This window comes from Mobula birostris, chromosome 25, assembly GCF_030028105.1.
Source record: "Mobula birostris isolate sMobBir1 chromosome 25, sMobBir1.hap1, whole genome shotgun sequence".
Lineage (NCBI taxonomy): Eukaryota > Metazoa > Chordata > Chondrichthyes > Myliobatiformes > Myliobatidae > Mobula > Mobula birostris.
The window spans coordinates 4,837,388-4,862,846 of NC_092394.1; the positions used below are offsets into that span (position 1 = coordinate 4,837,388).

Below are 25,459 nucleotides of genomic sequence, written 5' to 3' on the forward strand. Positions count from 1 at the left end.
GCCTGACCTCATGAGTTCCTCCAGCATTCTGTGTGTGCAGCCAGTACCAGCCGATCCTCTTCCAGCCTGACTTTGTGTTCAGTCTAAGCAAGGCCAATCCCTATTGAGCTTTACCTGTGCAACTTGAATCCAGGTGAATCCAAACCTGAGCCAACCACAACCTCAGCCAATCAGAATGAAATACCTGTTTAGTATTGTTGTCTGTAACCAATCAGAACTGAAGCATGACCCAGATAAAATCTCAGAGTTTCTGAAAGTACCAAGTATATTTTATTTATTTATTTTATTTCAAGATGCCCAAGGTAACAGGTCCTTCCGGGCCATCGAGCCCGCACTGCCCAGTTACACCCATGCGACCAATTGACCCGTACGTTTTTGTAATGTGGGAGGAAACCGGAGCGCCCAGAGGAAACCCAAGCAGTTTCCTCCCGTACGGGTTAGGAGGTTAATTAGTCACATGGGTGTAAGGTACAGGGAGAATATACAAACTCCTTCCTTCACTAGAGCTGTACTAGAGCTATGCTAACCGTAATGCTACCGCGTCCCCCAAGTTTCGATGAACGGCTGAGGAGCCGCCAGTTACGCTGATTCAGATTCAGATCTACTTACCGCATGTACATTGCAAGATACAGAGGCACATATCGGATGTGCTGGGGACATTCCACAGGGGAATGTGTCACTAAACTTTCCAGTGCTCACATAGCTCGCCGACTACATCAGCAGAAACAAAATGACACCAACAGCAATACAAGCCCTTTTCCCGTCCCTCCGAACCACTCTCCAACAGGACTCCAGCCTCCAGGCCTCCAGTCCTTGTCCCCGGATTCTCACTTCACCTCAGGATGCTGGCCACCGGTCTGACCTTCGGGCCCCAACGTTCAGACTCCGGATTCTGGATGAGGATGAAACATACTGAACTGGACTGGGCTGTTTAATCTGACCTGGCCTGTGTTTTGTGGGACCCGTGGGATTGGTCTGCATAAGATGGGCAGGTTCCTGCTCAATGTTTGTGGAGTTAAATCAATCTTCCATTTCTGCAGATTTTTAAACACATTCTGGGCCGGGAAATAAAACAGCAAAAGTACAAACACCTCTCCAGGAAGTTCACCGAGTGGGAATATGGACCAGTGACGTGCTCCCTCTACGACCTGTCGGGTGTGGATACCATTGAGGAGCAGTCGGTGCTGCAGACCGTTGTTTACAGCAGCAGAAACAGGGTGTGTATCGTACAGGGTGTTTACCTCACAGGACATTAGGTTCACTGATTTCTCACGTGTACATCGAAACATACAATGAAATGGGCCCTTTACGTCAATAACCAACGCACTCTGAGCTTGTGCTGGGGGCAGCCCGCAAGTGTTGCCACGCTTCCAGTGCCAAAACAGCATGCCCACAATTTACTAACCCTAACCCCTATGTCTCTAGACTTACCCGTACCCGCAAGTGTCGCCACGCTTCCAGTGCCAACACAGCATGCCCACAATTTACTAACCCTGACCCATACGTCTCTAGACTGTGGGAGGAAACTGGATCACCCGTCACAGGGAGAGTGTGCAAACTCCTTACAGCCAGCAGTGGGAGATGAACCCCAACCTTACAGCTGGCGAAGCATGGGTCTGACCTACACTGGATACCCAGTGCTGTGTGTCCCATCCTACCGCCGGACTCCCTGCTGCCTATAATAACCACCTTATGTTTAATTCATTCTATTTATTTAGAGATATGGCATGGTAACAGGCCCAACAAGCCCACGTCCATGAGACCATTTAGTCTACTATCCCTTACGTCTTTAGAATGTGGGAGGAAACTGGAACATCTGGGGGAAACCCACGTGGTCTCAGGGAGAATGTACAAACTCGTTACAGACAGCAGTGGAAGTTGAACCCAGGTCGCTGGGACTGTAATAGTGTTACTCCATCTGCTTCACTGTTGTGTCACCCTGATCCTTTTTTCAGCCAGTCTCTCTCTGGGGGCCTCTCCCTCTTGTTTCCCCCTCGCTATCCTGGCAGAGACCCACCTACGATTGCCAGTGATGGTGACATCAAAGATCAATGTAATGATTGATTATTGGTTGTCCATCGTTTCTGACGATGGCAGATTTGAGCAGTTCTTCTGGAGCACAGGGTCCGTGGACCCCCTCGGTTAATGGTAGGGCTCCACGGCACAAAACATTTCAGGAACCCCTGCTCCAGATTATGTGAGCTGCACAGTGATACCTGTGTGGGAGAGTTTTTAAAATGGAAAAGCCGTTGCTGAGGGCAGTTCTACTTTCTTGACCTCAGAAGCCTGGGTCCAGTGGTACACACAAGAGTCACAAACTGGGGTCTTCCTTGGTTGCAGTGGATGACCATGGACTTTGTCTGTGCCTTGTCATGCCCTTCGCTCTCCACAGAGTGTTGTAGAATGGCCTTCCTGGCCATTGGATCTCACTGTAGATCTCATCCTGCCCCCCCCTCCCCCAGGCCCACTGGAGATGACTTTGCATGCTAAGACCGAGGTATAAGGCCCACTGGCTACCCTCACCTGGTTTAGCCCACCTGTTGAAGCAGTATACTAGGCTGCGGCCGCTGTCACATGCAAACAGCTACTTGGGGCCACAGGTGGGAGCTGAGTGTCCGGTGGGGACCAAAGGTAAGTGAGCTGTCCCAGAATGGACATGCAAGACCCTTCACCAGAGATGTTACTGTTCCCATGCACACCGTAATAATCCAGATTATAGCAACCTTGATGCCCTGTGCAGTGAGACAGCCCACTGACATCTCAGTTAGCCAGACTGCTCGTTAAAGCAGCCCTCCTGATGCCTTCTGTAGCCAGTCGTAAGATGAACGCCCCGAGCAGTGAGACAAAAGGGACAGAAGGGAGCTCGGTTCTCAAATGCAAGGCATTAGTTGCTCAGAACTTGCCACAAACACTTACCCTCTTTTTCCCCCACTGTCTCCACTGACTCCAGAACCGACATGAGATGTTGTGCGTGGAGCCGATGAACGAGCTGCTGCAGAAGAAATGGGAGGATTTTGGTGCCTACATGTTCCTCGTCAGCTTCCTCTTTTACCTGTCCTACATCTTGTGCCTGACCATCGTGTCTTCCCACAGACCCCTGGGGAATAAGGTATGGCCTGCAGTCTGACTCAATCTTCAGAACGTTCAGGGTGACGACAGTAGATGAGATCATAATCATCACATCGTGCTTTAGTTGGCCTGAAATAGAATCCCACAATCCTATTTGAAACCATCCAACAAGAAGCAGACACAATGGTGTTTTTGTATATTAAGCATAAATCTGGTAGAAAACGAAATTGTGAGATGGTTAGTATTTATGCTACGTGGAAAGGAAGGGTTAGATTGATCTTGGAGCAGGTTAAAAGGCTAGTGCAATGTCTTTAGCCAGAGGGTCTGTAGTATAGTACCTTATGATCTAAAATGTTTTGCTAAATGCTAAGTTACCATGCTGTCCAGCTGTGTTAAATCACTGAGATTTAATGAGATTTAAATCAGTGCATTAGAGTTGTTACACCACTTTGTATTTTTGATTAACACCTGTCTCTCCTGATCCTCCACAGGGACTGAGTTGCCTGTTCTGGGTTAAAACTCAGATTTATATAATTCTGGCAGCTGTGTACTTTGTTATTAAGGAGGTGAGTTCATTGTCGGTTCCTTTCAACAGCAAGTTTACCATCCACCCCTGACCCCTGCTGGTCCCACCACTGACCCAAGATCCAACCCCGGTGAGGCCATTCAGTCCATCGGCTGCATGCCAGACTCTATGCCATGCCGGTATGAGGACACATACTCAGTGTTTTAGGAGCAGCTTCTTCCCTGTGTCATCAGATTTCCGAATGGACAATGAACCCACTTACACAACCTCACTATTTTGCTTTGCCTTTTTGTGTGGGTGTGTGTGGCCATTAAACACCATGCTTAGAGTGGACAGTTTTCACATAGCATCAGTTGCGTGTGTTTGTGTTCAAAAAGCAGCAACTTTTGTCATTGATAGTTGGTGAAAAATAAGCAATTCAGTATAGTATTTCTCACTGTGCTTTCAAGCATTCAGGCTTGGAGATGCTAGAAACGGCTGGGAGTGAAAACGAAACTATTTCACTACCTCAACAAGTTAGAAACTAAAAAGAATTTGAAGGCATCGACAATCATCTTGAATGTTACAATGAAAATGAAGATTTGGAGGATGCAGTTGTTGAAAGCATTTATGAAGGCAGTCCATTAACTACACTAGGGTCTGCTAATTTTGTTCATTTACAGTCAAAAGAACGTGACGTGGATGAATTCTTCCATCGATAAGTATTAGGAACTAATACACAATTTTATAGTACTGTAGTACTATCAGTAGTAGAAAACATAAAAAACACAGAAAACCTACAGCACAATACAGGCCCTTCAGCCCACAAAACTGCTGTACATGTCCTTACCTTAGAAGTTACCTGGGGTTACTCGTAGCCCTCTATTTTTCTAAGCTCCATGTACCTATCCAGAAGTCTCTTAAAAGACCCTATTGTATCCACCTCCACCACCGTCGCTGGCAGCCCATTCCACGCACTCACCACTCTCTGCGTAAAAAACTTACCCCTGACATCTCTGTACTTACTTCCAAGAACCTTAAAACTGTGCCCTCCTGTGCTAGCCATTTGTACCCTGGGATAAAGCCTCTGACTATCCACACAGTCAATGCCTCTCATCATCTTATACACATCTATCAGGTCACCTCTCATCCTCCATCGCTCCAGGGAGAAAAGGCCAAGTTCACTCAACCTATTCTCATAAGGCATGCTCCCCAATCCAGGCAACATCCTTGTAAATCTACTCTGCACCCTTTCGATAGTTTCCACATCCTTCCTGTAGTGAGGCGACCAGAATTGAGCACAGTATTCCAACTGGGGTCTGACCAGGGTCCTACATAGCTGCAACATTACCTCTCAGCTCCTAAACTCAATCCCATGATTGATGAAGGCTAATGCACTGTTTGCCTTCTTAACCATAGTCAACCTGCCCAGCAACTTTGTGTGTCCTATGGACTCAGACTCCAAAACCCCCTGATCCTCCCCACTGCCAAGAGTCTTACCATTAATACTATATTCTGCCATCATATTTGACCTATCAAATGAACCATTTCACACTTATCTGGGTTGAACTCCATCTGCCACTTCTCAGCCCAGTTTTGCATCCTATTAATGTCCTGCTATAACCTCTGACAGCCTTCCACAATATCCTTTGTGTCATCAGCAAATTCACTAACCCATCCCCCCACTTCCTCATCCAGGCCATTTATAAAAATCACGAAGAGAAGGGGTCCCAGAACAGATCTCTGAGGCACACCACTGGTCACCAACCTCCATGCAGAATATGACCCGTTTACAACCACTCTTTGCTTTCTGTGGGCAAGCCAGTTCTGGATCCACAAACCAAGGTCCCCTTGGATCCCATGCCTCCTTACTTTCTCAATAAGTCTTGCTGATTAAACACCTTGCTGAAATCCATATACACTACATCTATTGCTCTACCTTCATCAATGTGTTTAGAATCATCTTCAAAAAATTCAGTCAGGCTCATAAGGCACAACCTGCCTTTGACAAAGCCATGCTGACTATTTCTAATTATATTATGCCTCTCCAAATGTTCATAAATCCTGCCTCTCAGGATCTTCTCCATCAACTTACCAACCACTGAAGTAAGACTCACTGGTCTATAATTTCCTGGGTTGTAATTTGTTCTGTATTCCAATTAAATACACAAATTGTTACTCCATTTGTCTTTTTCATACCTTTTTATATATTTCCATAAAATTTTGGCTAACTGCCGCTTAATTGGACCAAAATGTACTGGTCATGATGTGTTCCAATTAAGCAGGATCCACTGTGTGTGTGTGTGTGTGTGTGTGTGTGTGTGTGTGTGTGTGTGTGTGTGTGTGTGCGCGCACAATATCTTAATGTAATTTACAGTGTTTTAATATGCATTGCAATGTACTGTTACTGCAAAATAACAAAGTTCATGACCTATGCCAGTGATATTAAACCTGATTCTGATTCTGATCACTCCCATCTCCCCTGTCTCACCGCCACCTACTCCCACCTTTCACTTCCACTTCCGTTATTTTGCCTTCACCCACTCACTGGGGAGTTGCAATTTACACTGGCCAGTTAGCCCACCAACCTGCGTCTCATTGGGATCATTGGGACACGGATGGAAACCCGCACGATTACAGGGAGAACGTGCAAACGCCACACCGCCAGCACCCGAGGTCAGAATCAAACCTGGTTAGCCAGAGCTATGAGGCAGCTGTACCGCCTGTAAATTCACTGAGATGCCTCTTCACAGGAAGGAGGTTGACACTTGGTCACCAGTCCCAGCATTAATCCAGATAGGCAAAGGATCTCCGATGTGAGGGGAACAGATCTTCTGACAAGCCAAGGTCACAGTCTGCATACCCCGTCATGTCCCAGTATGGACCCTAGACACAGGGTCCCACATGGAGTCCAACCCGGAGACTATCTCTGTGCTGGCAACCGGCTCCAACAGCTGTCAGGCTGTACTCTCTCCTCACCCACTGTCAACACATCAGGGTACATCACTCCCTCACCCACTGTCTGGCAGTCACACACCCAAAACACATGAAAACTGTATTTTAAAATCTCTTTAATACTGAAGGCAGTTGTCCCTACACCGCTGTGTGATCTGGGCAGAAAGCTGCTGAGTTTCAGCTCAGTTGTTGTCACTAATCATTTCTCTCCCCGTCCCTTGCAGGGAGCAGAGATGGTCTACCTCAGGCGCTCCGACCTCCATTCCGTGCTGGTGGACGGCTCCTTCCACATCCTGTAGTAAGTCCCAGAGTGGAGGGGAGGAGGTTTTGTCGGTCAGTGAGACAGAGGACAAGGAACAGCGAGACGGGAAGTCAGAGTCTGCCTGAGGCCCAGAGGCCCCCGTGCTGGGGATGGAGCGGCTAGCTGGGAGCAAAGAAAGGGGCTTGTTTCTCTGTTGCTGTTGCTGTTGCTTGTGTTGTCCTGCTGAGCATTGCGGCAACATTTTCAGGCTGCCCTCAACAGATCCTCAGCTTGTGTTGGTTGTTAACGCAAACGATGCATTTCACTGTGTGTCTGTATGTACGCGTGATAAATAAATGAATCTGAGGCCGTGAGAACAAGCATGCAAGTTGGTGAGGAGGGTGTGGGTGTGAGAGTTTATTGTGTCAATGTATGAGTAAGTGTGTCTTGAGAGTCGGGAGTGTGTGAGTGTGTCAGGTCAGAAATGATCATCCCTCCCCTCCTCTCTTTCTTTTGTTCTCCCTCTCTCTCTCCATCTCTTTTTTCCTCCCTCACCCCATCTCCACCGCCGAGGATATTCAGTCCATCAAGTCTGTGCTAGCTCTCAGATCAATCCCACCAATATGTGTCTCCCCCCCACCCCCCAGCCCTACCCCTCACCTCCACACTCGGAGTGATGTACGGCAGCCAGTTAACGCAGTGACCGCACACCATTGAAACTGGAAGGATGCCAGAGTACCCGGGGGGTGGGGGGGGAGCCAGAGCTGTGGTTCACCAGTGCTGTGAGGCTCAGAGACAGGGAGCAGCCACTGGTTCTGGAGCTTGCTGCTGCCCAGTGAGAGGGATCCAGGGCATCCCCATCCCCTGTCTCTCCCCAGATACTCCACCCTCAACCTCACTGGGACATTCACACCCCTTATTCCTTGCAGATACACTGTATATCCTTGTTACGTCCAAGTCTTGAGGATGGCACGGTAGCCTAGTAGTTAGTGTAATGCTTTACAGTGCAAGCAACCCGGGTTCAATTCCTGCTGCTTCTAAAAGGAGTCTGTACGTCCTTCCCATAGAACATAGAACATAGAATAGCACAGTAAGGCCCTTCAGCCCACAATGTTGTGCCGACCCTCATACCTTGCCTCCCGTATAAGCCCCCACTTTAAATTCCTCCATATACCTGTCTAGTAGTCTCTTAAATTTCACGAGTGTATCTGCCTCCACCACTGACTCAGGCAGTGAATTCCACGCACCAACCACTCTCTGAGTAAAAAACCTTGCTCTAATATCCCCCTTGAACTTCCCACCCCTTACCTTAAAGCCATGTCCTCTTGTATTGAGCAGTGGTGCCCTGGGGAAGAGGCGCTGGCTATCCACTCTATCTATTCCTCTTATTATCTTGTACACCTCTATCATGTCTCCTCTCATCCTCCTTCTCTCCAAAGAGTAAAGCCCTAGCTCCCTTAATCTCTGATCATAATGCATACTCTCTAAACCAGGCAGCATTCTGATAAATCTCCTCTGTACCCTTTCCAATGCTTCCTATAGTGAGGCAACCAGAACTGGACACAATACTCCAAGTGTGGCCTAACCAGAGTTTTATAGAGCTGCATCATTACCCTGCGACTCTTAAACTCTATCCCTCGATTTATGAAAGCTAACACCCCATAAGCTTTCTTAACTACCCTATCCACCTGTGAGGCAACTTTCCGGGATCTGTGGACATGTACCCTGAGATCCCTCTGCTCCTCCACACTACCAAGTATCCTGCCATTTACTTTGTACTCTGCCTTGGAGTTTGTCCTTCCAAAGTGTACCACCTCACACTCCGGGTTGAACTGCATCTGCCACTTCTCAGCCCACTTCTGCATCCTATCAATGTCTCTCTGCAATGTTCGACAATCCTCTACACTATCTACAACATCACCAACCTTTGTGGTATCTGCAAACTTGCCAACCCACCCTTCTACCCCCACATCCAGGTCGTTAATAAAAATCACGAAAAGTAGAGGTCCCAGAACAGATCCTTGTGGGACACCACCAGTCACAACCCTCCAATCTGAATGTACTCCCTCCACCACCACCCTCTGCCTTCTGCAGGCAAGCCAATTTTGAGTCCACCTGGCCAAACTTCCCTGGATCCCATGCCTTCTGACTTTCTGAATAAGCCTACCATGACTGCATAGGTTTCCTCTAGATACTCCCATTTACTCCCACATTCCAGAGATGTACAGGTTACGGTTAGGAAGTTGTGGGCATGCAATGTTGGCTCTGGAAGCATGGCGACATTTGTGGGCTGCCCCCAGCACATCCTCGGGTTGTTGGTTGTTGTCCCAAGTGATACATTTCACTGTATGTTTTGATGTTCGCGTGACAAATAAAACTAAGCTTTAATCAAAATCTTCTCTTCTTCTCTTGTTGATTGTGTTGTCCTGCTGAATATTTTGGGCTGTGGAATGTGTGGTCAGCCCATCTCAGATTTCCAGTATCTGCACTTCACTGATGTTTCAGTGTAGATGTGACAAATAAAGCTAATCTTTAATCTTTTGTGTTTGACAGCTTTGCCCAGTCAGGGCTGGTGATAATCTTCACCTCACTGTGCTGGGTGGATGTCGAAGGTTCCCGGGTCGTGTTGGTGCTGGCCTTGGCCCTTGGCTGGTTCAACGTGTTGTATTACACACGAGGCTTCAAACTCACAGGAATTTACTGTGTCATGATTAAAAAGGTATGTCAGCCAGACTGGTAATGGGTTTGTGATTGTCACGTGTCCCAACGTACAGTGAGACTCTTATGAACTTGCCATTTTCAAAGTATGTCTATGTCACCATATACTTACCCTGAGATTCACTTTCTTGTGGGCATTCATGGTAGAACAACAGAATACAATAGAATCTATTAAAAACAACTACACACAAAGACTGACAAAACAGCCATGTGTGAAAGAGGACAAACTGTTCAAATACAAAAAAAAGATAATAAATAAATAGACAAATAAATTTGAGAATGTGGGTTGTAGGGTGCTTGAAAGTGAGTCCATAGGTTGTTGAATCAGTTTAGAGTTATGAGTGAAGTTATCCACCCCAGTTCGGGACCCTGATAGTTGAGGGGCAGTAACTGTTCCTGAACCTGGTGGTGTGGTACCTAAGGCTCACGTACCTCCTTCCTGATGGCAGCAGTGAGAAGAGAGCCTGGGCTGGATGGTGGGGATCAGGAAGACGTATACCATGTTGGTTTCATCAGAGTTATAGAACACTACAACATAGAAAATGGCCTTTTGCCCCATCTACTCTGTGCCGAACTGTTAACCTGGCTAGTCCCATCTACCTACACCCGGACCATAACCCTCCATACCCATCCTATCCATCTACTGATCTAAATTTCTCTTAAATGTTGAAATCGACCCTGCATCCACCAGTTGCGTTGACTGCTCATTCCACACTCTCACCACCCTCTGAGTGAAGAAGTTCCCCCTCATGTTGCCCTTAAACATTTTACTTTTCACCCTTAACTCATGACCTTTAGTTGTAACCTCACCTAATGTCAGTGGAAAAAGCCTGCTTGCATTTATCCTATCAAATATCCCTCATGATTTTGTACAACTCTACAGATCTCCCCTCATTCTCCTACGCTCTAGGGAATGAAGTCCGAACCTTTTCAACCTTTCCCTATAACTCAGGTCCTCAAGTCCCAGTAACATCCTTGTAAATTTTCTCTGCACACTTTCAATCTTATTTACATCTTTCCTGTAGGCAGGTGACCAAAACTGGACACAATATGCCCAATTAGGTCTCACCAATGCCTTATACAATTTCAACTCCTGTACTTAATACATTGATTTATGAAGGCCAATGTAGCAAAAGCTTTCTTTACGACCCTGCCAACCTGTGACGCCACTTTCAAGGAATTATGGATCTGTCGTCCCTGATCCCTCTGCCCTAGCACACTCCTCAGTGCCCGACCACTCGCTGTGTAAGACCTACCCTGGCTGGTCGTCCCAAAGTGCAACACCTCACACTGGTCTGCATTAAATTCCATCTGCCATTTTCAGCATATTTTTCGAGCTGGTGCAGATCCCACTGGAAACTCTGATAGTCTTCCTTGCTGTCCATTAAATCCCAATCTTGGTGTCATCCACAGATTTGCTGGTCCAGTTTACCACATTGTCACCCAGGTCATTGATACAGCTGACAAACAACAATGGACCCACCCCACTGGTTTAAAGTGAAAAGGTTAAATAGAATGGACCTGCAGACCATTTTTCCAGTAGTGGGAGAGTCTAGGACCTCGGGGCACAGCAGCAGAGGGACGTCCCTTTAGAACAGAGACGAGGAGGAATTTCTTTAGCCAGAAGGTGGTGAATCTCTGGAACTCATTGCCACAGATGGCTGTGGAGGCCAAGTCATTGGGTATATTTAAAGCGAAGGTTTGTAGATTCTTGATTAGTCGAGGCATCAAAGGTTACAGGAAAAAGGCAGGAGATTGGGGTTGAGATGGATAATAAATCAACCATGGTGGAATGGCAGTATAGTCTCAATGGGCCAAATGGCCTAATTCTGCTCCTAAGTCTTATGGTCTCACCACAGCTCTGAACTGATTCCACAACCTACAGACTCTCTCAAGGAGTCTTTACAACTCATGTATTATTATCTTTTATTTGCACAGTGTGTCTTTTGCACATTGGTTGTTTGTTAGTCCTTGTTTAGGTATAGTTTTTTTTGTAAACTTCTCTTGTATGTCTTTACTTCTGCAAATGCCTGCAAGAAAATGAATCTCAAGGTAGTTTATGATTACGTACGTACTTCGATGAAAGAGTTACTTTTGAACTTTGAAGAACAAGGATGTCAGTGACCAGCAGCTGCATTTGAAGGGCTGAAGAACCCCCTTTTGTCTGAGTTCAGAAGAATGCAGACACTGGAACAAAATCTGAACTTGAAACAAAAGCTGGAAACACTCAGCAAGTCTGCCAGCATCTGTGGTAAGAGAAATTAAAAATGAGCATTATTTGTGTCAACAACCAACACTGTCCAAGGATGTGCTGGGGAGCAGCCCACAAATGCTTCCTATGCTGGCATAACATGCCCACAACTTACTAATGTAGTGTACTTAATATTTCAGTAATATTTGAGTTATATTGTAAATATTTGCATGGCAGGGTGGAGATATGTCTCTACCAAATGAGGAGTAAGGCACTCGTTCCCTCCGTTATCCTGCAAGTCACCCTTGGGCAAAGTGTTGCAGCTGCTTAGCTCCCCCACCCCCAGTCAGGGTCACGTAAAACCACGGGAGCAGCTGGTGCATTTACAAGTCCCAGTTTTGTGACCACTGACACCTGGCAGACAATCTCTGGGAAGGGTATTGATAATGGCTGGGGTCACCCATCTTGTAAAGACACTCCCCAGAAGAAGGCAATGGCAAACCACTTTTGTAGAATAATTTGCCAAGAGCACTCATGTTCATGGAAAGACCGTGATCGCCTACGTCCTACAACATGGCACGTAACGAATGAGTGATTGTAAATATAATAGGCATCCGTTAGTCTCGTGAGACCATGGATTTGTGCCTTGGAAGGTTTCCAGGGTGCAGGCCTTTGCAAGCTTGTATGGAAGAATGCAGTTGCCCATGCTGCAAGTCTCCCCTCTCCACGCCACCGATGTTGTCCAAGGGAAGGGCACTAGGGCCGATACAGCTTGGCACCAGTGTCGTCGCAGAGCAATGTGTGGTTAAGTGCCTTGCTTAAGGACACAACACACTGCCTCAGCTGAGGCTCGAACTAGCAACCTTCAGATCACTAGACCAACGCCTTAACCACTTGGCCACGTGCATGTAAATATATTGCTTGATTAAGCATTGTTTGTTTACATAATTCATATGTAAGAAGTATGTGAATGGCATACGTCATTACATCACCACATCACATGTGAGTGCCTCACTTAACAAAAGAAACTAAAGAGACAAGTTATCCTGGGCTTCTGCATTTTTCTTTCAATTCATTATTGAAGTCTTGAAACAAATATTCCTAACCCATTTGTAACCAGAGCATCAGGAGGAAATCCATCTGGTCATGGGGAGAATATACAGACAGTGGCGGGAATTGAACCCCGCTTACTAGTGCTGTGAAGGGTTACACTGCCACTATGCTGCCGTGTCGTCCTGGAAATAGAGTTCCCATTCTGATGAAGGGTGTCGTTCCTGAGATGTTGACTGTTTTCCTTTGCAGAAGTACTGACTGACGTGTTGTTTTTATGTCAGATTTCTAGCGTCTGCATTTGTTTCACCTAATAGTCTGTCCCATGGTAATCATAAAACTTCCAGGTCCATTAATCACCACACCTTGCCTTGTGTTGACAGATTATCTTGCAAGATATCCTGAGGTTTCTCTTGGTTTATGTGGTTTTTATCGTGGGATTTGCAGCAGGTAAGCCCTGACGCTGTCAAGTGTTCACTTTCCTGACTGCTGGCCCTGTGGTCAGGAATCGTTCCTGTCACTACAGCAGTTGAATGGTCCCCAGAGTATATCTTCTGCTGGGATTTCTTCTGCTGAGTTCTGGTCTGGGGTAATAGTGTACCACACAACATATAGATCAGATTCCCATTCATGTATTTATCACATACACATCAAAACATACAGTACACACAAATGCATTATTTCTTCCCCTGAGTCTATCTCTCCCCACTCACCCATCTCTCTCTTCCCCATCTCTTTCCCACCGTCTCTCTCTCCCATCTCTCTCCCCCTCTCCAGGCTCTCTCTGCCATCTCTCACCCATCTCTCTCCCCACTCCCCCATCTCTCTCCCCACTCACCCATCTCTCTCTCCCCACTCCCCCATCTCTCTCTCCCCACTCTCCCATCTCTCTCTCCCCACTCTCCCCCTCCCCCTCCCCATCCTTCTTCTTCTCTATTTCTCCCCACTCCCCTATTGTTCTCTCTGTCTCCCGTCTCCCCATCTCTCCCTCTCTCCCCCTCCCTCCCCCTCCTCTATCTCTCTCTCCCTCTCTCATCTCTCTCTCACCCTCTCTCCCCTATCTCTCTCTCTCTCTCTCCACCATTCCACACACGATGACTGCCCACATACAGTTCTGTTTTATCCTGTAGCTCTTGCCTCGCTGATTGAGGACTGCCCGCCCGGAATCGAATGCCCATTTAATGGCTTCAGCACAGCCGTCTTGGAGCTCTTCAAGCTCACCATTGGCCTGGGGGACCTGGGCATCCAGAAGCACTCAAGGTTCCCCGTTTTCTTCCACGCGCTGCTCGTGCTCTATGTCATCCTCACCTTCATCCTCTTGCTCAACATGCTGATCGCTCTGATGGGCGAGACTGTGACCAAGATTTCCAGTGACAGCGAGAAGATCTGGAAACTGCAGGTGGGTTTGTAGGAGAATCCCAGCATCCCAAGGGCTTCCTGTCGGGAGTTTGTGGCGATATTTAGTTTTTTACTGAGAGATACAATGCAGAACAGGCCCATCCAGCACCCCACCTATTTAACCCTAGCCTACTACAGGACAATTTACAATAATCAATTACTAACTGGTACATCTTTGGACTTTGGAGCACCCAGAGGAAACCCAAGCATTCCACAGGGAGGACTTACAAGCTTCTTCCAGTTTAGACTTCTTGAAGTCTAAAACTCCAACACCTGGAGCTCTAACAGTGTCGCGCTAATGTCTTTGTGCCCTGGTGGGGTACCGGGGCAGTTGAGTGTGAGGCAGACCCCTCCCCCTGCCCCCATGCTGAGTGGAACTTAAGGAGTGCCCAGTGTAATTCACATTGTCCTGGAATCCCACAGCATGACAGTTGCTATTCAGCCCTTACAGTCCGTGCTAGATCTTTCTGAGAGTCACCATAACCCCCCCCCCACCCACTGTTACCCCATTTCCTTAAGAAAACTTCAAGCAGCTTGTCCTCATCAGTGCCAAGGGCTCCTTCACCTCCCGTGACTACTTTGCTACCTAGTACCTACCCCTCTGGAGACACTGCCTATCCCGCCCCACCTCAGAGCAAAGGGTTGAATCGTGACTTTCTGCTTGGCCGTCTGTAAACACTCTCACAGATATTAATACTTTGCCAGCTGTAAATGCTCTCACTGATGTTAATACATTGCCCGCTGTGTATACTTTCACTGATGTTAATATTTTACTGAGAGGTTTTAAAACTTATGAAGATTGAAGTATCTTCAAAAAGTAATAATTACTCTTTTTAAGATACTAATTAAACCCTAAAAAAGATATGCATAATTAAAATTATTCAAGTTTTTAAAAGAAAAATGTATGCTCCGCAGTTAATAGCGCGCTGATGTTGTCTCCTCATATGGTGACAAAACATCTGCAAGTAAATTGCCAAGATCAGAGAACAACTCAACCCAACCATGTAAGCTCGACTTTGTCCCTCAGCTCCTGGCTGCTCGGATCCGTGGAGTTCAGATCTTCCTGCCAGACCAGTTGGAGTGCCCTATGCTGAATCCTAGTGCAAGATCCAGGAATTCCAGCAATGCCAGACACAGTCCATGGAGGGGTCAGCAATGGATCAGACCTTCCCAGGTTTACCAGCACACAAAACCCAGTACTGACTCCTCTGTAAAGGCCATTGGCCCATGTGAAGACTGATGTATATATCTCCCTCTCCCTCTTCCCCTCCCCCTGCTGGCACCAACCTCCCCAGTCTCGGGTAGTACGGTCCACAATTCCCATGGTCTCAAAATGGATGTGGAAAATCAGAATGCGAAGAGTTTGCCAATAGATCTCACTGGGACATGTCAGGAAAGTGAGAAGGTGGTGGGATAATGTGGCAAGCTGCCATTGCAGGAATGAGTGGATGAACTGTGTGGGGTGGGGAGTGTTGGGAATGCAGGGAGAGAGGACTGACTCTGTGACAGAGGAGCAGCGTTAGGCCATTCAGCCCATTGGATCTGGTCTGTCACTCCATCATGGCTGATTTATTTTCCCTTTCAACCCCATTCTTATATCATCTTCCCGTAACCTTTGACACCCTGACTAATCAACAACCTCCGCCTTAAATCCACCAAATGACTGCCTCCACAGCCTTCTGTTACAATGAATTCCACAGATTCATCACCCTCTGGCTAAGTACATTTCTCCACATCTCTGTTCTAAATGGACGTCCCATAATTCTGAGGCTGTGGCCTCTGGTCCTAGACTCCCCCACTATAGGAAACATCCTCTCCACATCCACTCTATCTGTGTCCTCTGGTCCTAGACTCCCCCACTATAGGAAACATCCTCTCCACACCCACTCTGTCTGTGTCCTCTGGTCCTAGACTCCCCCACTATAGGAAACATCCTCTCCACACCCACTCTGTCTGTGTCCTCTGGTCCTAGACTCCCCTACTATAGGAAACATCCTCTCCACACCCACCCTATCCAAATCTTTCAATATTCAATAGGTTACAATGCGATCCCTCCTCATTCTTCTAAACTCCAGCGAGTACAGCCCCAGAGCCATCAAACACTCATTGGTTAATCCTTTCCTTCCTGGGATCATTCTCTTGAATGTCCTGAATGCCCTCCAATGCCAGCACATTTCTTATGAGATAAGGGACTCAGAACTGCTCACAATACTCCAAGTATGGTCTGACCAATCCCTAGAAAGCCTCAGCATTACATCCTTGCCTTTGTATTCACATCGTCTCGAAATGAATGCTAACATTGCATTTGCACAGACTCAACCTGCAAGCTAACTTTTAGGAAATCCCATATGAGGACTCCCAAGTCCCTTTGCACCTCTAATTTTTGAATTTTCACCCCATTTAGAAAATAGTCCATGCCTTTATTCCTTCTGCCGAAGTGCATGACCGTACACTTCCATACATTGTATTCCATTTGCCACTTCTTTGTTCATTCTCCCAATTTGTCTAAGTCCTTCTGCAGACTCTCTGCTTCCTAATACTACCTGCACCTCTACCTGGCTTCATATTGTCCCCACACTTGGCCACAAAGCCATCAATTCCTTCATGCAAATCGTTCACATACGGCATGAAAAGTCTATCACCTGTGGCATGCCACTAGTTACCAGTAGTCAACCAGAAAAGGCCCCCTTTACTCCCACCATTTGTCTCCTACCAGTCAGCCAATCTTCTATCCATGCTAGTATCTTTCCTGTAATACCATGGGCTGCCATCTTGTTAAGCAGCCTCATGTGTGGCACCTTGTCAAAGGCCTTCTGAAAGTCCAAATAAACATCCACTGACTCGCCTTTGTCTATCCTGCCTCTCAAATTTCCTCAAAGAATTTCAATAGATTTTTCTGGCAAATTTTCCCCTGACATTATGCCATGTGGCTCCAAGTCCCCCAAAACCTCATCTTTAATAATAGACTCCAACATCTTTCCAACCACGGAAGTCAGGTAAACTGGCCTATAATTTCCTTTCTTCTGCCTCCCTCCCTTCTTAAAGAGTGGAGTGACATTTGCAATTTTCCGGTCCTCAGGAACCATTCTATGATCTAGTGATTCTTGAATGATCATTACTAATGCCTCCATAATCTCTTCAGCTACCTCTTTCAGAACCCTGGGATGTAGTCCATCTGGTTCAGGTAACGTTCAGACTTTTCAGCTTCCCAGGCACCTTCTCCGTAAGACATAGGAGCAGAATTAGGCCGTTCAGCCCATCTAGTCTGCTTCGCTATTCCATTATGGCTGATCCCAGATCCCCACTCAACCCCATACACCTACCTTCTCGCCATATCCTTTGATGCCCTGACCAATCAGGAGATGATCAACTTCTGCCTTAAATATACCCGAGGGCTTGGCCTCCACCGCAGTCTGTGGCAGAGCATTCTCTCTGGCTAAAAAAATTCCTCCTTACTTCTGTTCTAAAAGGTTTCCCCTCAATTTTGAGGTTGTGCCCTCTTGTTCTGGATACCCCCACCATAGGAAACATCCTCTCCACATCCACCTTATCTAGCCCTTTCAACATTCAGTAGGTTTCAATGAGATCCCCCCTTCCCCCACCCCCGCATTCTTTTAAATTCCAGTGAGTACAGGCTCAAAGCTGCCAAACGCTCCTCATATGTTAACCCCTCCATTCCCAGAATCATCCTCGTGAACCTCCTCTGGACCCTCTCCAATGACAACACATCATTTCTGAGACATGGGGCTGAAAACTGTTGACAATACTCCAAGTATGGCCTGATCAGTGTCTTATAAAGCCTCAGCTTTTTTAAGTATATAAAGGGTAAAAGAGAGTTGAGGGTAGCTATAGGACCAATAGAAAATGACACTGGAGATATTGTAATGAGAGACGCAAAGATGGCAGAGGAACTGAATGTGTATTTTGCATCAGTCATAATAGACATCTGCAGTATGCCGGACATTCAATAGTTTCAGGGAAGTGAAGTATGTGCAGTGAAAATTACGACTCAGAAGGTGCTCAGGAAGCTTAATGGTCTGAGGGTGGATAAATCTCCTGGACCTGATGGAATGCACCCTCGGGTTCTGAAGGAAGTGGCTGGAGAGATTGCAGAGGCATTAACGGTGATCTTTCAAGAATCGATAGATTCTGGCATTGTATCGAATGGCTGTAAAATTGCAAATGTTACTTCACTATTTAAGAAGGGTGGGAGGCAGCAGAAAGGAAACTATAGACCTGCCAGCCTGACATCAGTGGTTGGGAAGTTGTTGAATTGATTGTTAGGGATGAGATTATGGAGTACCTGGAGGGACATGACAAGATAGGCCAAAGCCAGCATGGTTTCCTGAAAGGAAAATCCTGCCTGACTAACCTGCTGCAATTTTTTGAAGAAATTACAAGCAGGGTAGACAAAAGAGATGCAGTAGATGTGGTGTACTTGGATTTTCAGAAGGCCTTTGACAAGGTGTTGCACATGAGGCTGCTTAGCAAGATAAGAGCCCATGGAATTACAGGGAGGTTACTAGCATGAGTGGGGCATTGGCTGATCGGCAGAAAGCAGAGAGTGGGAATAAAGGGATCCTATTCTGGCTGGCTCCCGGTTACCAGTGGAGTTCCACAGGGGCCAGTGTTGGGACCGCTGCTTTTTACGATGTATGTCAATGATTTGGACTACGAGATTAATGGATTTGTGGCTAAATATACCGATGATACAAAGATAGGTGGAGGAGCGGGTAGTGTTGAGGAAACAGAGAGCCTGCAGAGAGATTTAGATATGTTTAGGGGAATGGGCAAAGAAGTGGCAAATGAAATACAATGTTGGAAAGTGTAAGGTCATGCACTTTGGTGGAAGAAATAAACGGGCAGACTATTATTTAGATGGGGAAAGAATTCAAAATGCAGAGTTACAAAGGGTTTGGGAGTCCTTGTGCAGGATACCCTAAAGGTTAACCTCCAGGTCGGTGGTGAAGAAGGTGAATGTAATGTTGGCATTTATTTCTAGAGGTATAGAATATAAGAGCAGGGACGTGATGTTGAGGCTCTATAAGGCACTTGTGAGACCACACTTGGAGTATTGTGTGCAGTTTTGGGCTCCTTATTTTAAAAAGGATATACTGACATTGGAGAGGGTTCAGAGAAGATTCACAAGAATGATTCCAGGAATGAAAGGGTTACCATATGAGGAACATCTGGCAGCTCTTGGGCTGTATTCCCTGGAGTTCAGGAGAATGAGGGGGGATCTTATAGGCCTGAACAGATTAGATATGGCAAAGTTATTTCCCATGGTAGGGGAGTCTAGAACAAGAGGGCATGACTTCATGATTGAAGAACATCCATTTAAAACAGAGATGAGGAGAAATTACTTTAGTCAGAGGGTAGTAAATCTGTGGAAATTGTTGCCACAAGTGGCTGTGGAGTCCAAGTGATTGGGTGCATTTAAGGCAGAGATAGATAGGTTCTTGACTAGCCAGGGCATCAAAGGGAAGAAGCCAGGGGAGTGGGGATGACTGGAAGAATTGGATCAGCCATGATTGAATGGCGGAGCAGACTCAATGGGCCGAATAGCCCACTTCTGCTCCTATATCTTATGGTCTTATCACCTTGCTTTTATATTCTATTCCCCTTGAAATAAATGCCAACATTGCATTTGCCTTCTTTACCACAGACTCAACCTGTAAATTAACCTTCTGGGAGTCTTCACGAGGACCCCCAAGTCCCTCTGCACCTCTGATGTTTGAATTTTCTACCCATTTAGATAATAGTCTGCATAATTGTTCGTTTTACCAAAGTGCGTTATCATGCATTTCCCAACACTATATTCCATCTGCCACTTTTTTGCCCATTGTTCCAATTTGTCTAAGTCCTGCTGTAATCACATTGTTTCCTCAGCACTACCTTACCCTCCACCTACCTTCGTAACATTCACAGACTTTGCCACAAAGCTATCAATTCCATCATCCATATCATTGACAAACAATGTGTAAAGTAGCAGTCCCAATACTGACCCCCTGAGGAACACCACTAGTCACAGCAGCTAACCAGAAAAGGCCTCTTTTATTCCCACTTGCTGCCTCCTGCCTGTCACCCATTCCTCTATACACACTGGTATCTTTCCTTTAACACCATCGGATTTTATCTTATTAAACAGCTTCATATGGGGCACCTTATCAAATGCCTTCTGAAAATCCATTGAATGACATCCACTGCCTCTCCTTTGTTCACTCTGCTGGTTACTCCCTCATAGAACTCTAACAGATTTGTCGGGCAAGATTTCCTTTACAGAAACCATGCTGACTTTGACTTATTTTATCATTAGTCTCCAAGTGCCCCAAAACCTCATCCTTAATAATGGACTCTAACACTTTCCCAGCCACTGAAGTTAGGCTAACTGGCCTATAATTTCCTTTCTTTTGCCTTCCTCCCTTCTTAAAGAGTGGAGTGACATTTGCAATCTTCCAGTTCTCCGGGACCATGCCAGAATCAAGTGATTCTTGAAAGATCATGATTAATGCATTTTTTATCTCTTCAGTAACCTCTCTCAGGACTATGGGATGTCGTCCATCTGGTCCAGGTGACTTATCCACCTTATGACCTCTCAGTTTGCCTAGCACTTTTTCCTTTGTAATAGCAATGACATTCACTCCAGCTCCCTGACACTCACGGACCTCTGGCACACTGCTAGTGTCTTCCACAGTGAAGTCAGATGCAAAGTACTCATTAAGTTCATCTGCACTTCTTTGTCCCCCATTACTACCTGACCAGTATCAATTTCCAGTGGTCCAACATCAACTCTCACCTCCCTTTTACTAATATGTATAACCAACAAAAACTCTTAGTATCTTGCTTTATATTATTGGCTATCTTTTCCCTTCTTACAGCTTTTCTTGTTGCCTTATTGTTGGGTTTTAAAAGCTTCCCAATCATCCAACTTCCCACTCACTTTTGCTACCTTATATGCCCTTTCCTTGGCTTTTATGCAGTCCTTAACTTCCCTTGTCGGCCACAGTTGCCTAGACCTGCCACTTGAGAACTTCTGTGGGACATATCTATCCTGCGCCTCGTGAACTATTCCCAGAAAATTCAGTCACCTCTGCTCTGCCGTCATCCCCGCCAGTATCCTCCTCCGATCCGCCTGGGCAAGCTCCTCTCTCATGCCTCTGGAATTCCCTTTATTCCATTGTAATACAGATATATGTGACTTATGCTTCTCCCTCTCAAGTTACGGTATGAATTCAATCATACTATGATCACTGCCTCCTAGGGGTTCCTTTATGCAAAGCTCCCTAATAAGAACTGTGTTATTACACAACACCCCATCTAAGATGGCCTTTCCCCGAGTAGGCTCAAGACTCTGACATTTCTGGCATTTTGCTAGTGTCTCCCACAGTGAAAACTGATGCAAAATGCTTAATAAGTTCCTCTGCGTTACTGCCTCTCCAGTGTCATTTTCCAGCGGTCCAGTATCCACACTCACCTCTCTTTTACTCTTTATATATCTGAAAAAAACTTTTTGTATCCTCTTTGATATTTTTGGCCAGCTACCTCCATATTTCATCTTTTCTCTCTTTATGGCTTTTTAGTTGTTGTCTGTTGGTTTTTAAAAGCTTTCCAATCCACTATTTTCCCACTAATTTTTGCTGTATTTTATGCCCTATTTTTTGCTTTGATGGTGTCTCTGACTTCCTTTGACAGCTACAGTTGCAGACTGTAAAACCATAATTAGATCAACTGGATCATCGAGTCTGTTCTGCCATTCAATCGTGACTGATTTATTATCCCTCTCAACTCCATTCTCCTGCCTTCTCCCCGTAACCTTTGACACCCTGACTAATCAATCTCCGCTATAAATGACTTGGCCCTCTACAGCCATCCATGGCAATGAATTCCACAGATTCACCACCCTCTGGTCCTAGACTCCCCTCTGTAAGAAACATCCTCCCCACATCTGCTCAATCTAGGCCTTGCAACATTTGATAGGTTTCCATGAGATACCCCCTCATTCTTCTAAACTCCAGTAAGTACAGGCCCAGAACCGTCAAACACTGCTCTTACATTAAGACTTTCATTCCTGGTGCAGACCAGATGGGGTGAGGGGACTCTCTCCAAGCTCTGGGTGCTATCTAACTCAGCCGTGATCCTTACAGAGGGCTGTCACTACTCTCTACTTTGAGCGGACGCTGCCCAGTTGGGCCCGGACAAGATGTAAAAACAACCATAGCTTCACGTATGTGACAGTGGGGCTCACGCCCGAGGGGAAAGAGGACCGACGCTGGTGCCTGAGGTAACGACCCAGCCATCGTTCGGCTTTCTCATGGAGGAAGGGGGGGATACACGAGGGAGAGCCACTTACTTCACCTCAGCTCCAGGTCTGATGTCCTGACCAACCTTCTTAAGGAGTATCAGGGTCAGCAGTGAGCCAGAGAGGGGCAGGAAAATTTCACAAGGCCGTCCCCTAGACTAAAGGATGGGTTCTCAGGAGAGATTGGTTGGCTTTCCCTGGAGTGAGGGAAACTGAGAGACATGCATATAGATTATTGGAGGCTTTGTTAGAGTCACCTTTATGTTAAAGACTAGACTCACTGGTCTAAGGTATAAAGGGGATCTGAGGGGATCCATTTTCTCAGACAGAGTAGTTGAAAACTGGAATGAGCTGCTGGGGAGGTGGTGCAGGCAGGAACAGTAACAACATTTGCAGAGTTGTGGAAAAGTTCTTAAACGTGCAGTGGATAGAGAGTGGGGGTCATATTCAGGTGTAGTGGGGTGTGGGGTTCATGTTCAGAGGTAGAGGGGTGTGGTGTTTATGTTCAGGGGTAGAGGGGTATGAGGTTCATGTTTTGGGGTAGAGGGGTGTGAGATTCCTGTTCAAGGATTGTGGGGTTTATGTTCAGGGTAGAGGGGTGTGGGGTTTATGTACAGGGGTAGCAGGGTGTGGGGTTTATGTACAGGGGTAGCAGGGTGTGGGGTTCAGGTACAGGGGTGGAGGGGTGGGGGGTTCGTTCAGGGGTAGAGGGGTGGGGTTTCTTCAGGGGTAGAGGGGTGTAGGGTTCATGTTCAGGGGTAGCAGGGTCTGGGGTTCATGTTCAGGGGTAGCGGGGTGTGGGGTTCATGTTCAGGGGTAGAGGGGTGTGGGGTTCGTTCAGGGGTAGCGGGGTCTGGGGTTCATGTTCAGGGGTAGCGGGGTGTGGGGTTCATGTTCAGGGGTAGAGGGGTGTGGGGTTCGTTCAGGGGTAGAGGGGTGTGGGGTTTGTTCAGGGGTAGAGGGGTGTGGGGTTCATGTTCAGGGGTAGAGGGGTGTGGGGTTCATGTTCAGGGGTAGCGGGGTGTGGGGTTCATGTTCAGGGGTGGAGGGGTGGGGGGTTCGTTCAGGGGTAGAGGAGTGTGGGGTTTGTTCAGGGGTAGCGGGGTCTGGGGTTCATGTTCAGGGGTAGCAGGGTGTGGAGTTCATGTTCAGGGGTAGAGGGGTGTGGGATTTGTTCAGGGGTAGAGGGGTGTGGGGTTCATGTTCAGGGGTAGAGGGGTGTGGGGTTCGTTCAGGGGTAGAGAGGTGTGGGGTTCGCTCAGGGGTAGAGGGGTGTGGGGTTCATGTTCAGGGGTAGCGGGGTGTGGAGTTCATGTTCAGGGGTAGAGGGGTGTGGGGTTCAGGGGTAGAGGGGTGTGGGGTTCGTTCAGGGGTAGCGGGGTGTGGGGTTCATGTTCAGGGGTAGAGGGGTGTGGGGTTCGTTCAGGGGTAGAGGGGTGTGGGGTTCATGTTCAGGGGTAGCAGGGTGTGGGGTTCATGTTCAGGGGTAGAGGGGTGTGGGGTTCGTTCAGGGGTAGAGGGGTGTGGGGTGTATAGGAGGAGGGTTTTACGAAGGATGGAGGGAATTGAGAAAGGAGAGGTTTACAAAGATGGAAAAGGGTGTAGGGGAAGGAGATGATTAGAGATGGGGAGGGGTGTAGTGGAATTTATATGTTACAGTAACAGGAGGGTTGTAGGGGAGGGAGAGGGTTATGGAGACGGGGTGGGGTGTAGGGGAGGGAGAGGGTTATGGAGACAGGGAGGGTTGTAGGGGAGGGAGAGGGTTATGGAGACGGGGAGGGTTGTAGGGGAGGGAGAGGATTATGGAGACAGGGAGGGTTGTAGGTGAGGGAGAGGGTTATGGAGACGGGGAGGGTTGTAGGGGAAGGAGAGGGTTATGGAGACAGGGAGGGTTGTAGGGGAGGGAGAGGGTTATGGAGACGGAGGGGTGTAGGGGAGGGAGAGGGTTATGGAGACAGGGAGGGTTGTAGGGGAGCGAGAGGGTTATGGAGACAGGGAGGGTTGTAGGGGAGGGAGAGGGTTATTGAGATGGGGAGGGTTGTAGGGTAGGGAGAGGGTTATGGAGACAAGGGAGGGTTGCAGGTGAGGGAGAGTGTTATGGAGACAGGGAGGGTTGTAGGGGAGGGAGAGGGTTATGGAGACGGAGGGGTGTAGGGGACGGAGAGGGTTATGGAGACGGAGGGTTGTAGGGGAGGGAGAGGGTTATGGAGACAGGGAGGGTTGTAGGGTAGGGAGAGGGTTATGGAGATGGGGTGGGATGTAGGGGAGGGAGAGGGTTATGGAGACGGAGGGTTGTAGGGGAGGGAGAGGGTTATGGAGACAGTGAGGGTTGTAGGGGAGGGAGAGGGTTATGGAGATAGGGAGGGTTGTAGGGGAGGGAGAGGGTTATGGAGGCAGGGAGGGTTGTAAGGGAGGGAGAGGGTTATGGAGACAGGGAAGGTTGTAGGGTAGGGAGAGGGTTATGGAGACGGGGAGGGAGAGGGTTATGGAGACAGGGAGGGTTGTAGGTGAGGGAGAGGGTTATGGAGACGGGGAGGGTTGTAGGGGAAGGAGAGGGTTATGGAGACAGGGAGGGTTGTAGGGGAGGGAGAGGGTTATGGAGACGGAGGGGTGTAGGGGAGGGAGAGGGTTATGGAGACAGGGAGGGTTGTAGGGGAGCGAGAGGGTTATGGAGACGGGGAGGGTTGTAGGGGAAGGAGAGGGTTATGGAGACAGGGAGGGTTGTAGGGGAGGGAGAGGGTTATGGAGACGGAGGGGTGTAGGGGAGGGAGAGGGTTATGGAGACAGGGAGGGTTGTAGGGGAGCGAGAGGGTTATGGAGACAGGGTTGTAGGGGAGGGAGAGGGTTATTGAGATGGGGAGGGTTGTAGGGTAGGGAGAGGGTTATGGAGACAAGGGAGGGTTGCAGGTGAGGGAGAGTGTTATGGAGACAGGGAGGGTTGTAGGGGAGGGAGAGGGTTATGGAGACGGAGGGGTGTAGGGGACGGAGAGGGTTATGGAGACGGAGGGTTGTAGGGGAGGGAGAGGGTTATGG

The 25,459-nt window shown here is 47.5% G+C and overlaps 1 protein-coding gene across 7 annotated transcripts in view; it reads left to right on the forward strand.

Annotated features, from left to right (window-relative positions):
- Positions 1 to 25,459, forward strand: part of LOC140187746 (transient receptor potential cation channel subfamily V member 3-like) — a 62,927-nt gene that overhangs the window by 35,953 nt on the left and 1,515 nt on the right. For 4 of the 7 annotated variants that reach the window (XM_072243393.1, XM_072243395.1, XM_072243394.1 and 1 more), the window contains 7 exons: positions 1,041 to 1,217; positions 2,951 to 3,109; positions 3,561 to 3,635; positions 6,754 to 6,827; positions 9,324 to 9,489; positions 13,113 to 13,179; positions 13,860 to 14,128. In XM_072243393.1, coding sequence (XP_072099494.1) covers positions 1,041 to 1,217; positions 2,951 to 3,109; positions 3,561 to 3,635; positions 6,754 to 6,827; positions 9,324 to 9,489; positions 13,113 to 13,179; positions 13,860 to 14,128 — 987 coding nt within the window. Of the gene's footprint in view, positions 1 to 1,040; positions 1,218 to 2,950; positions 3,110 to 3,560; positions 3,636 to 6,753; positions 6,828 to 9,323; positions 9,490 to 13,112; positions 13,180 to 13,859; positions 14,129 to 15,154; positions 15,302 to 22,271; positions 22,409 to 25,459 lie in introns of those variants that run through there. The other 3 variants (XM_072243397.1, XM_072243398.1, XM_072243399.1) reach the window with 3 other exon arrangements.